The 13,178-nt window shown below is 48.7% G+C and overlaps 2 protein-coding genes across 4 annotated transcripts in view; both read right to left on the bottom strand.

Moving 5' to 3' along the window:
- The window catches only part of LOC140724182 (NACHT, LRR and PYD domains-containing protein 3-like), a 431,143-nt gene that overhangs the window by 159,244 nt on the left and 258,721 nt on the right, over window positions 1–13,178 (bottom strand). The window lies entirely within an intron of this gene.
- LOC140724180 (NACHT, LRR and PYD domains-containing protein 3-like) overlaps window positions 1–13,178 on the bottom strand; it is a 45,813-nt gene that overhangs the window by 866 nt on the left and 31,769 nt on the right. For all 3 annotated transcript variants that reach the window (XM_073038662.1, XM_073038664.1, XM_073038663.1), the window contains exons 8-12: window positions 8,733–8,819; window positions 4,274–4,444; window positions 670–840; window positions 344–514; window positions 21–188 (exon numbers count right to left, since the gene is read on the bottom strand). In XM_073038662.1, coding sequence (XP_072894763.1) covers window positions 21–188; window positions 344–514; window positions 670–840; window positions 4,274–4,444; window positions 8,733–8,819 — 768 coding nt within the window. The remainder of the gene's footprint in view (window positions 1–20; window positions 189–343; window positions 515–669; window positions 841–4,273; window positions 4,445–8,732; window positions 8,820–13,178) is intronic.

Here is a 13,178-nt window from a genome sequence, read left to right as displayed (position 1 = left end):
ACATTAACACAAACACTCACCCGATCCACTCCAGACTCGGGAGGGTCAGTATGAGGCGGCGGAGAGCGGGGACAGATCGGTCTGTCAGTGAGTTTGATCCCAGGTCCAGCCCCGTCAGTGATGGGTGTGTACTGAGAGTGGAGACGAGATCCTCGGCACCAGAATCTGTGAGACCGACATTGACCAGCCTGGAGATGAGAGAGAGTGAGGGTGAAGGACACAGAGAGACAGGAGACGGTACATATCCCCAGTGTTTATCAGTAACACAATTACTGATCACATTAATGTTCAGTGTCAGATACCCAGTGACTGTAAACACAATCTCCCACAGTCTGGTACTTACCGCAGTTTCTGTATTTTACACTCCGGGTTCCTCAGAGCCGCAGACACCAGTTTCACTCCTGAATCTCCAAGTTCATTATGACTCAGGTTCAGCTCCGTCAGTGATGGGTTTGTACTGAGAGCGGAGACGAGATCCTCGGCACCAGAATCTGTGAGACCGACCTTTCTCAGCCTGGAGATGAGAGAGAGTGAGGGGGAAGGACACGGAGAGACAGGAGACGGTACAAATCCCCAGTGTTTATCAGTAACACAATTACTGATCACATTAATGTTCAGTGTCAGATACCCAGTGACCGTAAACACAATCTCCCACAGTCTGGTACTTACCGCAGTTTCTGTATTTTACACTCCGGGTTCCTCAGAGCCGCAGACAACAGTTTCACTCCTGAATCTCCCAGTTTATTACCACTCAGGTTCAGCTCCGTCAGTGATGGGTTTGTACTGAGAGCGGAGACGAGATCCTCGACACCAGAATCTGTGAGACCGACATCGCTCAGCCTGGAGATGAGAGAGAGTGAGGGTGAAGTACACAGAGAGACAGGAGATGGTACAAATCCCCAGTGTTTATCAGTAACACAATTACTGATGTTTTTCTTCAGCACGACTGCGCAAGTCGGCCAGTGAGAACAGCGAGAAGAGTTTAAAATGAAGACAGATTTACAGAGCGAGCGTCAGAGGAGTGGGAGACAGAGTAGGAAGGCTTTGGCTCAACGGGGCTTCGGCGATAAAGGGTCGAGGCGAGGTAGGTTATCTGTTGACAATACAGACAGAGAGTATGTGTGTGAGGCTGGTTTTCTGTGCTCGGTGTCAGATGTGGGAGATCCTGGAGACTCCCAGCCTCCTGGACGGCAACATCTGCACCCGGTGTGTCGAGCTGCAGCTCCTGAGGGACTGTGCCAGGGAACTGGAGATGCAGCTCGATGACCTTCGTCTGGTCAGGGAGAGTGAGGAGGTGATAGAGAGGAGTTACAGGCAGGTGGTCACACCGGGGACACAGGAGACTGAAGAAGTGGGTGACAGTCAGGAGAGGGAAGAGCAAGAAGCAGGTACTAGAGAATACCCCAGTGGCTGTCCCCCTTGACAATAAGTACTCCTGGTCAATTGCTGCTGGAGGGAGGGACAGCCTAAGGAGGGGGGTGTGGTGGGAAGCAACAGTGGCCGTGCCTCTGGCACAGAGTCTGGCCCTGTGGCTCAGAAGGGCAGGGAAAGGAAGAGGAAGGCAGCAGAGATAGGGGACTATAGTTAGGGGGTCAGACAGACGATTCTTTGGACGCAGGAATGAAACACATGAATGACGGTAGTTTGCCTCCCAGGTGCCAGGGTCTGGGATTTTCAGATCGCGTCCAAGATAGCCTGCAGTGGGAGGGAGAACAGCCAGAGGTCGTGGTACATATTGGTACCAATGACATCGGTAGGAAAAGGGAAGAGGTCCTGAAAACAGACTACAGGGCGTTAGGATGTAAGTTGAGAAACAGGAACGCACAGGTAGTAATCTCGGGATTGCTGCCTTTGCAACAAGACAGTGAGAATATGAATAGGATGAGGTTAAGGATAAACGTGTGGCTGAAGGATTGGAGCAGGAGGCAGGGATTCAGATTTCTGGATCATTGGGACCTCTTTTGGAGCAGGTGTGACCTGCACAGAAAGGACCGGTTGCCCTTGAATCCCAGGGGGAACAATATCCTGGCAGGGAGGTTTGCTAAGGCTACTGGGGAGAGTTTAAATAGAATTGCTGGGGGTGGGAAAAGAACTGATGTGACGGAGGAGAGGGAGGTTGGCCCACAAATAGAGAAAATTTGGAGAGAATGTGAAAGGGAGGATAGGCAGGAGATAGAGAAGGGACACATTCAGTCCAATCATTTGAGATGTGTCTTTTAATGGAAGGAGTATGATGAATAAAACGGATGAGCTTCGAGTGTGGATCAGCTCTTGCAGCTATGATGTTGTGGTCATTAGAGAGACTTGGATGGCTCAGGGGCAGGAATGGCTACTTCACGTGCCAGGCTTTAGATGTTTCAGAAAGGACAGGGAGGGAGGCAAAAGAGGTGGGGGCGTGGCGATGTTAATCAGAGATAATGTCACGGCTGCAGAAAAGGAAGAAGTCATGGAGTGGTTGTCCATGGAGTCTCTGTGGGTGGAAGTTAGGAACAGGAAGGGGGTCAATAAATCTACTGGGTGTTTTTCTAAAGACCGCCCAACAGTAACAGGGACATCGAGGAGCAGATAGGAAGACAGATTCTGGAAAAGTGTAACAATAACAGGGTTGTTGAGTTGTGAGATTTAAATCTCCCAAATATTGATTGGCATCTCCCTAGAGTGAGGGGTTTAGATGGGGTGGAGTTTCTTAGGTTTGTTCAGGAACGTTTCTTGACGCAATATGTAGATAGGCCTACAGGAGGGGAGGCTGTACTTGATCTGGTATTGGGAAATAAACCTGGTCAGATGTCATGTCTCTCAGTGGGAGAGCATTTTGGAGATAGTGATCACAATTCTATCTCTTTTACCATAGCATTAGAGAGGGATAGGAACAGGCAAGTTAGGGAAACCTTTAATATGAGGAAGGGGAACTATGAGGCTATCAGGCTGGAACTTGTAAGCATAAATTGGAAACAGATGTTCTCGGGGAAATGTACCGAAGAAATGTAGAAAATGTTGAGGGGATATTTGCGTGGGGTTCTGAGTAGGTACGTTCCAATGAGACATGGAAAGGATGGTAGGGTACAAGATCCATGGTGCACAAAGGCCGTTGTAAATCTAGTCAAGAAGGAAAGAAGAGCTTATGAAAGGTTCAAAAAATGAGGTAATGATATGAATCTGGAAGATTATAAGGCTAGCAGGAAGGAGCTTAAAAATGAAATCAGGAGAGCTAGAAGGGGCCATGAGAAGGCCTTGGTGGACAGGATTAAGGAAAACCCCAAAGCATTCTGCAAGTATGTGAAGACCAAGAGGATAAGATGTGAGAGGATAGGACCAAACAAGTGTGGCAATGAAAAAGAGCGTATGGAACCGGAGGAAATAAATAGCGGAGTTATTTAATGAATGATTTGCTTCTGTATTCATGACGGAAAAGGATCATGGCGATTGTAGGGATGACTTGCGGTGGACTGAAAAGATTGAGAATGTAGATATTAAGAAAGAGGTTGAGTTGGAGCTTTTGGAAAGCATCAGGTTGGATAAGTCACCGGGAGATGGGGGGATGTACCAGGCTACTGTGGGAAGCGAGGGTGGAGATTGCTGAGCCTCGGGAAATGATCTTTGTGTCATCACTGAGGATGGGAGAGGTTGCGGAGGATTGGAGGGTTGTGGATGTTGTTCCCTTTTTCAAGAAAGGGAGTAGGGATAGCCTAGGATATTACAGCCTAGAGAGTCTTACTTCAGTGGTTGGTAAGTTGATGGAGAAGATCCTGAGAGGCAGGATTTATGAACATCTGGAGAGGCAAAATATGACTAGGAATAGACAGCATGTCTTTGCCAAAGGCAGGCCGTGCCTTACGAGCCTGAAGGCTCTATATTTTCTATATTTCTTTGTTTCTACTGATCACAGTAATATTCAGTGTCAGACACCCAGTGACTGAAAACACAATCTCGTACAGTCTGGTATTTACTCCAGTTTCTGTATTTTACACTCCGCATTCCTCAGAGTCGCAGACACCCATTTCATTCCTGAATCTCTCAGTTTATTCTCACCCATGTTCAGATGGGTCACTGATGGTTTTGTGCTGAGTGCGGAGACGAGATCCTCTACACCAGAATCTGTGAGACCGACACCCCACAGCCTGGAGGTGAGAGAGAGTGAGTGTGAAGGACACAGAGAGACAGGAGAAGGTACAAATCCCCAGTGTTTATCAGTAACACAATTACTGATCACATTAATGTTCAGTGTCAGACACCCAGTGACTGTAAACACAATCTCCCACAGTCTGGTACTTACCACAGTTTCTGCATTTTACACTCCGTGTTCCTCAGAGCCACAGACACCAGTTTCACTCCTGAATCTCCCAGTTTATTACCACTCAGGTTCAGCTCTGTCAGTGATGAGTTTGTACTGAGAGCGGAGACGAGATCCTCAGCACCAGAATCTGTGAGACCGACATTGTCCAGCCTGGAGATGAGAGAGAGTGAGGGTGAAGGACACAGAGAGACAGGAGACGGTACAAATCCCCAGTGTTTATCAATAACACAATTACTGATTTTTTTTCTTCAGCATGACTGCACAAGTCGGCCAGTGAGAACAGCGAGAAGAGTTTAAAATGAAGACAGATTTACAGAGCGAGCGTCAGAGGAGTGGGAGACAGAGTAGGAAGGCTTTGGCTCAACGGGGCTTCGGCGATAAAGGGTCGAGGCGAGGTAGGTTATCTGTTTATAATACAGATAGAGAGTATGTGTGTGAGGCTGGTTTTCTGTGCTCGGTGTCAGATGTGGGAGATCCTGGAGACTCCCAGCCTCCTGGACGGCAACATCTGCACCCGGTGTGTCGAGCTGCAGCTCCTTAGGGACAGAGTTAGGGAACTGGAGATGCAGCTCGATGACCTTCGTCTGGTCAGGGAGAGCGAGGAGGTGATAGAGAGGAGTTACAGGCAGGTGGTCACACCGGGGCCACGGGAGACTGAAGAAGTGGGTCACAGTGAGGAGAGGGAAGGGCAAGAAGCAGATACTAGAGGGTACCCCTGTGGCTGTACCCCTTGACAATAAGTACTCCTGTTTGAGTACTGCTGGAGGGGGAGCAACAACAGTCACGCGTCTGGCACAGATTCTGGCCCTGTGGCTCAGGAGGGCAGGGAAAGGAAGAGGATGGCAGTAGTGATAGGGGACTATAGTTAGGGGTTCAGACAGACGATTCTGTGGACGCAGGAAAGAAACTCGGATGGTAGTTTGCCTCATAGGTGCCAGGGTCCGGGATTTTCTGATCATGTCCAAGATATCCTGCAGTGTGAGGGAGAATAGCCAGAGGTTGTGGTACATATTGGTACCAGTGACAGAGGTAAGAAAAGGGAAGAGGTCCTGAAAACAGAGTGCAGGGTGTTAGGAAGTAATTTGAGAAGCAGGACCTCAAAGGTAGTGATCTCGGAATTACTGCCTGTGCCACGCGACAGTGAGAATAAGATTAGGATGAGGTGGAGGATAAACGTGTGACTGAGGGATTGGAGCAGGAGGCACGGATTCAGATTTCTGGATCATAGGGACCTATTTTGGAGCAGGTGTGACCTCTACAAAAAGGACGGGTTGCAGTTGAATCCCAGGGGGACCAATATCCTGGCAGCAAGGTTTGCTAAGGCTACTGGGGAGAGTTTAAACTAGAATTGCTGGGGGGAGGGAACCAAATTGATGTGATGGAGGAGAGGAAGGTTGGCTCACAAATAGAGAGAATTTGGAGACAGTGTGAAAGGGAGGATACGCAGGTGATAGAGAAGGGAGGCATTCAGTCCGATGGTTTGAGATGTGTCTATTTTAATGCAAGGAGTATGATGAATAAAACGGATGAGCTTAGAGCGTGGATCAGCTCTCGGAGCTATGATGTGGTGGCCATTACAGAGACTAGGATGGTGCAGGGGCAGGAATGGTTACTTCGAGTGCCAGGATTTAATTGTTTCAGAAAGGACAGGGAGGGAGGCAAAAGAGGTGGGGACGTGGCACTGTTGATCAGAGATAGTGTCACGGCTACAGAAAAGGAGGACGTCATGGAGGGGTTGTCTACGGCGTCTCTGTGGGTGGAAGTTAGGAACAGGAAGGGGTCAATAACTCTACTGGGTGTTTTGTATAGACCACCCAACAGTAACAGGGACATCGAGGAGCAGATAGGGAGACAGATTCTGGAAAGGAGTAACAATAACAGGGTTGTTGAGGTGTGAGATTTTAACTTCCCAAGTATTGATTGGCAGCTCTCTAGAGTGAGGGGTTTAGATGGGGTGGAGTTTGTTAGGTGTGTTCAGGAAGGTTTCTTGAAACAATATGTAGATAAGCCTACAAGAGGAGAGGCTGTACTTGATCTGGTATTGGGAAATGAACCTGGTCAGGTGTCAGGTCTCTCAGTGGGAGAGCATTTTGGAGACAGTGATCACAATTCTATCTCTTTTACCATAGCATTGGAGAGGGATAGGATCAGGCAAGTTAGGGAAACCTTTAATTAGAGTAAGGGGAACTATGAGGCTATCAGGCTGGAACTTGTAAGCATAAATTGGAAACAGATGTTCTGAGGGAAACATACTGAAGAAATGTAGAAAATGTTCAGGGGATATTTCCGTGGGGTTCTGAGTAGGTACGTTCCAATGAGACATGGAAAGGATGGTAGGGTACAAGATCCGTGGTGCACAAAGGCCGTTGTAAATCTAGTCAAGAAGAAAAGAAGAGCTTATGAAAGGTTCAAAAAACGAGGTAATGATATGAATCTGGAAGATTATAAGGCTAGCAGGAAGGAGCTTAAGAATTAAATCAGGAGAGCTAGAAGGGGCCATGAGAAGGCCTTGCTGGACAGGATTAAGGAAAACCCCAAAGCATTCTGCAAGTATGTGAAGAGCAAGAGGATTATATGTGAGAGGATAGGATCAAACTGGTGTGACAATGGAAAAGTGTGTATGGAACCGGAGGAAATAGCAGAAGAATTTAATAAACCATTTGCTTCGGTATTCATGATGGAAAAGGATCTTGGCAATTGTAGGGATGACTTGCAGTGGACTGAAAAGCTTGAGAATATAGATATTAAGAAAGAGGATGTGGTGGAGCTTTTGGAAAGCATCAAGTTGGATAAATCACCGGGACCGGAAGGTAGAGCAGTAGATGTAGTTTATATGGATTTCAGGAAGGCATTTGATAAGGTACCCCATGCAAGGCTTATTGAGAAAGTAAGGAGGCATGGGATCCAAGGGGACATTGCTTTGTGGATCCAGAACTGGCTTGCCCACAGAAGACAAAGTGTGGTTGTAGATGGTTCATATTCTGCATGGAGGTTGGTGACATCAGGGATCTGTTCTGGGACCCCTAGTCTTTGTGAATTTTATAAATGACCTGGATGAGGAAGTGGAGGGTAGTGCTAGTAAATTTGCTGATGACACAAAGGTTGGGGGTGTTGTGGATAGTGTGGAGGGCTGTCAGAGGTCATAGCGGGACATCAAAAGGATGCAAAACTGGGCTGAGAAGTTGCAAATGGAGTGCAACCCAGATAAGTGTGAAGTGGTTCATTTTGGTAGGTCAAATATGCTGGGAGAATATAGTATTAATGGTAAGAGACTTGGCAGTGTGGAGGATCAGAGGGATCTTGGGATCCGAGTACATAGGACACTCAAAGCTGCTATGCAGGTTGACTCTGTAGTTAAAAAGGCGTACGGTGTATTGGCCTCCATCAGTCGTGGGATTGAGTTTAAGAGTCGAGAGGTAATGTTTAAGAGTTGAGAGGTTATGAGGGGGATAGATCGAGTTAACGTGGATAGGCTTTTTCCATTGAGAGTAGGGGAGATTCAAACAAGAGGACATGATTTGAGAGTTAGGGGGCAAAAGTTTAAGGGTAACACGAGGGGGAATTTCTTTACTCAGAGAGTGGTGGCTGTGTGGAATGAGCTTCCAGTAAAAGTGGTAGAGGCAGGTTCGGTATTGTCATTTAAAGTAAAATTGCATAGGAATATGGACAGGAAAGGAATGGACGGTTATGGGCTGAGTGCAGGTCGGTGGGATTAGGTGAGAGTAAGCGTTCGGCACGGACTACAAGGGCCGAGATGGCCTGTTTCCGTGCTGTAATTGTTATATGGTTATATGTTGCAGCTATATAGGACCCTGGACAGACCCCACTTGGAGTACTGTGCTCAATTCTGGTCACCTCACTATAGGAAGGACATGTAAACCATAGAAAGGGTGCAGAGGAGATTTACAGGGATGTTGCCTGGATTGGGGAGTAAGCCTTATGAGAATAGGTTGAGTGAACTCCGCCTTTTCTCTTGGAGAGACAGAGGATGACAGGTGATTTGATAGAGGTGTACAAGATAATGAGAGGCATTGATCGTGTAGATAGTCAGAGGCTTTTCCCCAGGGCTGAAATGGCTAGCACGAGAGGGCATAGTTTTAAGGTCCTTGGAAGTAGGTACAGAGGAGAGGTCAGGGATAAGTTTTTTTACACAGAGATTGGTGAGTGCGTGGAATGGGCTGTTGGCGGCGGTGGTGGAGGCGAAAACGATAGGATCTTTAAACTCCAGGATGGCTACATGGAGCTTAGAAATATAGTGGGTTATGGGTAAAACCAAGGTAATTCTAATGTAGAAACATGTTCAGCACAGCTTTGTGGGCCGAAGGGCCTGTATTGTCCTGTATGTTTTCTATGTTTCTTTGTTTCGACTGATGACATTAATGTTCAGTGTCAGACACCCAGTGACTGTAAACACAATCTCCCACTGTCTGGTACTTACCGCAGTTTCTGTATTTTACACTCCGTGTTCCTCAGAGCCGCAGACACCGGTTTCACTCCTGAATCTCCCAGGTCATTCCCCCCAAGTCTAAACACAAACAGACAAATTGATGAACAAAGTGATTCAAACCGTGGGTCTGAGGGAATTTCTCTCACTCGGATATTTCAGGAAACATTACACCCTTCAGTAAATCACTGATCGGAGTTCCCATCACTGTCAATGTCCCTCACTGACCAGCTCCAGATTATTCACCGAATGTCGGTAATTTAGTCTGTCGGTGTGACTCTGTAAACTCCACATATTCTTTCTCATTTCCAGATCGCTAAACAAAATGTTCCACACAGAAATGCAGAAATGTCAATGGGACACAGTGAAATAGACCCACCCGAGCTAAAGGGATGGGGAAGAGAGTTCCCACAAGAAGAGTGGGGGATCGGAACAGAGGCCCTACACGAGAAAGGGTAATGGTGAATATAGATCCCACAGCAGGAAGGGGATGGGGAAGAGATAGATCCCTCAGGAGGAAGGAAGATGTGGAAGAGGGATCCCACAAGAAGAGTGGGGGATGGGAACAGAGGCCCCACACGAGAAAGGGTGATGGTGAATATAGATCTCACAGGAGGAAGGGGATGGGGAAGAGAGATCCAGCAGGAGGATGGGGGATGGGAACAGACCCCACAGGCAGAAGGTGGATGGGGAAAAGAGATCCCAGAGGAGGAAGGCGGATGGGGAAGAGTGATCCCACTGGAAGAAGTGGGATGGGGAAGAGAGATCCCACAGGAGGAAGGGAGATGAGAAAGACAGATGCCACAGGAAGGGGGGAATAGGATCAGAGGCCCAACAGCAGGAAGGGGGATGGTGAAGAGAGAGCCCACAGATGGAAGGGGAATGGGGACGAGTTTGATCCCTGCAGAGGAAGGAAGATGTGGAAGGGAGATCCCACAAGAAGGAGGATGGGGAACAGAGATCCCACAGGAGTATGTGGGATGGTAAAGAGAGATCCCACAGGAAGAAAGGGGGTGGGGAAGATTAATCCCACAGGAGTAAGGGGATGGGGAAGAGAGATTCCACAGAAGGAAGTCGGATGGACGAGTGAACCCACGGGAGGAAGTGGGTTGGGAAAGAGAGATCCCACGAGTGGAACGGGATGGGGAAGAGAGATCCCACAGGAGGAAGGGAGATGAGAAAGACAGATGCCACAGGAAGAGGGGAATGGGAACAGAGGCCCAACAGCAGGAAGGGGGATTGAGCCCACAAGAGGAGGTCAGATGGATGAGCGATCTAAAAGCAGGAAGGGGTATGTGGAAGGGAGAGCCCACAAGAAGAGTGAGGGGATGGGAACAGGCACCATAGGCGAAACTGGATGGCGAAAGAGATCCCAGAGGAAGAAGGCAGATGGGGAAGAGTGATCCCACTGGAGGAAGGAGCATGGGGAAGAGAGACCCCACAGGAAGTGGAGGGACAGGGAAGGGAGATCATACAGGTGGAAGGGGGATGAGTAGGAGAGCTACCTCAGGATGAATGGGGATGGGAAAGAGAGATCCCACAGAAAGAGCGGACATGGAACAGAGGACCCACAGGAGGAAGGGGGATGAGGAAGAGAGATCCAAAAGGAGGAAGGGAGATGAGAAAGTGAGATGCCACAGGAAGAGGGGAATGGGAACAGAGGCCCAACTGCAGGAAGGAGGATGGTGAAGAGAGAGCCCACAGGAGGAAGGGGGATGTGGTAGAGAGGTCCCACAGGTGGAAGGGGGAAGGGGAAGTGATAGATCCCTGAAGAGGAAGGAAGATGTGGAAGGGAGATCCCACAGGAAGGGTGGGGGATGGCAACAGAAGCCCCACAGAAGAAAGGTGGATGAGGAATGGAGATCCTACAGGAGGAAGGGGGATGGGGAAGAGAGATCCCACAGGAGGAAGGGGATGGGGAAGTGAGATCCCTCAGGAAGAAAGGGGGTGGGGAAGATTAACCCCACAGGAGTAAGGAGATGGGGAAGAGAGACTCCACAGAAGGAAGGCGGATGGACGAGTGATCCCAAAGGAAGAATGCCGATGGGGAAGAGATATCCCACAGGAGGAAGAGGGATGGGGAAGAGAGATCCCAAAGGAGGAAGGTGCATCAGGAAGAGACATCCCACAGAAGGAAGTCGGATGGACGAGTGATCCCATGGGAGGAAGGAGGTTGGGAAAGAGAGATCCCACAGGAGGATGGGAGGTGGGAAAGAGAGATCCCACAGGAGGAAGGGGTTGGAGAAGAGAGATCCCACAGGAAGTGTGGGGATGGGAATAGAGGCTGCACAGGAGAAAGGGGGATAGGGAATCACACTCTTCTTGTGGGATCTCCCTTCCACATCCCCCTTCCTGGTTTTAGATCACTCGTCCATCCGACCTCCTCCTCTGGGCTCTCTCTTCAACGTACCCCTTCCTGCTGTTGGGCCTCTGATCCCATTACCCTTTTTCTGTGGCATCTGTCTTTCCCATCTCCATTCCTAGAGTGGGATCTCTCTTCCCCATCCCCCTTCCTTCTGATGGGGAAGAGAGACCCCACAGGAAGTGGGTGTATGGGAACAGAGGCCGCACAGAAGGAAGGGGGTTGGGGAAGAGAGATCCAACAGGTGGAAGTGGGATGGGGTAGAGGGATCCCACAAGAAGAAAGGGGGTGGGGAAGATAAATACCATTGGAGGAAGGGGGATGGGGAAGAGAGATCCCGCAGGAGGAAAGGTGGATGGGGAAAAGAGATCCCACAGGAGGAAGGGTGATGGGGAAGAGAGATCCAACAGGTGGAAGGGGGATGGGGAAGAGGGATCCCACTGGAGGAAGGGGGATGGGGATGAGAGATCCCACTGGAGGATGGGAGATGAGAAAGACAGATGCCACAGGAAGAGGGGAATGGGAACAGAAGCCCAACAGCAAGAAGGGGGACGGTGAAGAGAGTGCCCACAGGAGGAGGTCGGATGGACGAGCGATAAAAAAGCAGGAAGGGGGATGTGGAAGGGAGATCCCACAGGTGGAAGGGTGATGGGGAAGAGAGACCCCACAGGAGGAAAGGTGATGGGGAAGAGGGATCTAACAGGAAGAGGAGGGATGGTGAAGAGAGATCATACAGGTGGAAGAATGATGGGGAAGAGCCATCTGACAGGAGGAAGGCAGATGGGGAAGAGTGATCTCACATGAGGAAGGGAGACGGGGAAGAGAGATCCCACAGGAAGAGGTGGGATGGTGAAGAGAGATCATACAGGAGGATGGGTGACGAGTCGGAGCGATACCTCAGGAGGAATGGGCTTGGGAAAGAGACATCCCACAGGAGGAAGGGGGTTGGGGAAGGGAGATCCCACAGATGGATTGCTACCCGTGCTATGTGTAGGTGAGGCTAGAAATAGGAAGATAATGCAGCTAAATACGTGACTGAGGGGATGGTGCGTGAGGGAGGGGTTCATGTTTTTGGACAATTGGGCTTTCTTCCAGGGGAGGTGGGACCAGTTTGAATTGGACAGCTTGCACCTGAACTGGAGGGGACTAACATCCTTGCTGGTAGGTTAGCAAGTTCTGCTCCGGGGGTTTTAAACTAGATTGCAGGCGGAGGGGGCAGAGTGTTAGAGCAGATAGTGATGTGGAGGAGGATAAGGGTCATGCGAGCACTGCTTGTATAAACAGATATCAATGTTTTGTACGTGAGAAGAATGTTCTCAGGTTCATCTATTTCAATGCAAGTTGTATTGTAGGTAAGGCAGATGAGTTTAGGTTGTGGATTGGCACATGATGATATCGACATTATTGCTATTAGTAAGACTTGGTTGCAGGAGGGGCAGGACTAATAACTATAGAACCATATAACAATTACAGCACAGAAACAGGCCATTTAGGCCCTTCTAGTCCGTGCTGAATGCTTACACTGACGTAGTCCCACTCACCCGTACACAGTTCATAACCCTCCATTCCTTTCCTGTCCATATACCTATCCAATTTTACTTTAAATGACAATACCGAACCTGCCTCTACCACTTCTACTGGAAGCTCATTCCACACAACTACCACTCTCTGAGTAAAGAAATTACCCGTCATATTACCCTTAAACGTTTGCCCCCTAACTCTCAACTCATGTCCTCTTGTTTGAATCTCCCCTATTCTCAGTGGAAAAAGCCTATCCACGTCAACTCTATCTATCTCCCTCATAAGTTTAAATACCTCTATCTTCCCCCCTCAACCTTCTATGCTCCAAAGAATAAAGACCTAACTTGTTCTATCTTTCTCTTTAACTTAGGTGCTGAAACCCATGTAACATTCTAGTAAATATTCTCTGTACTCTCTCTATTTTATTGACATCTTTCCTATAATTCGGTGACCAGAACAGTACTCCAAATTCGGCCGTACCAATGCCTTGTACAATTTTAACATTACATCCCAACTCCTATACTCAATGCTCTGATTTATAAAGGCCAACATACCAA

Source organism: Hemitrygon akajei, unplaced genomic scaffold (assembly GCF_048418815.1).
Source record: "Hemitrygon akajei unplaced genomic scaffold, sHemAka1.3 Scf000171, whole genome shotgun sequence".
Lineage (NCBI taxonomy): Eukaryota > Metazoa > Chordata > Chondrichthyes > Myliobatiformes > Dasyatidae > Hemitrygon > Hemitrygon akajei.
Note: the sequence above shows the minus strand (reverse complement) of the source record. Positions and strands in the feature narration are given on the sequence as shown.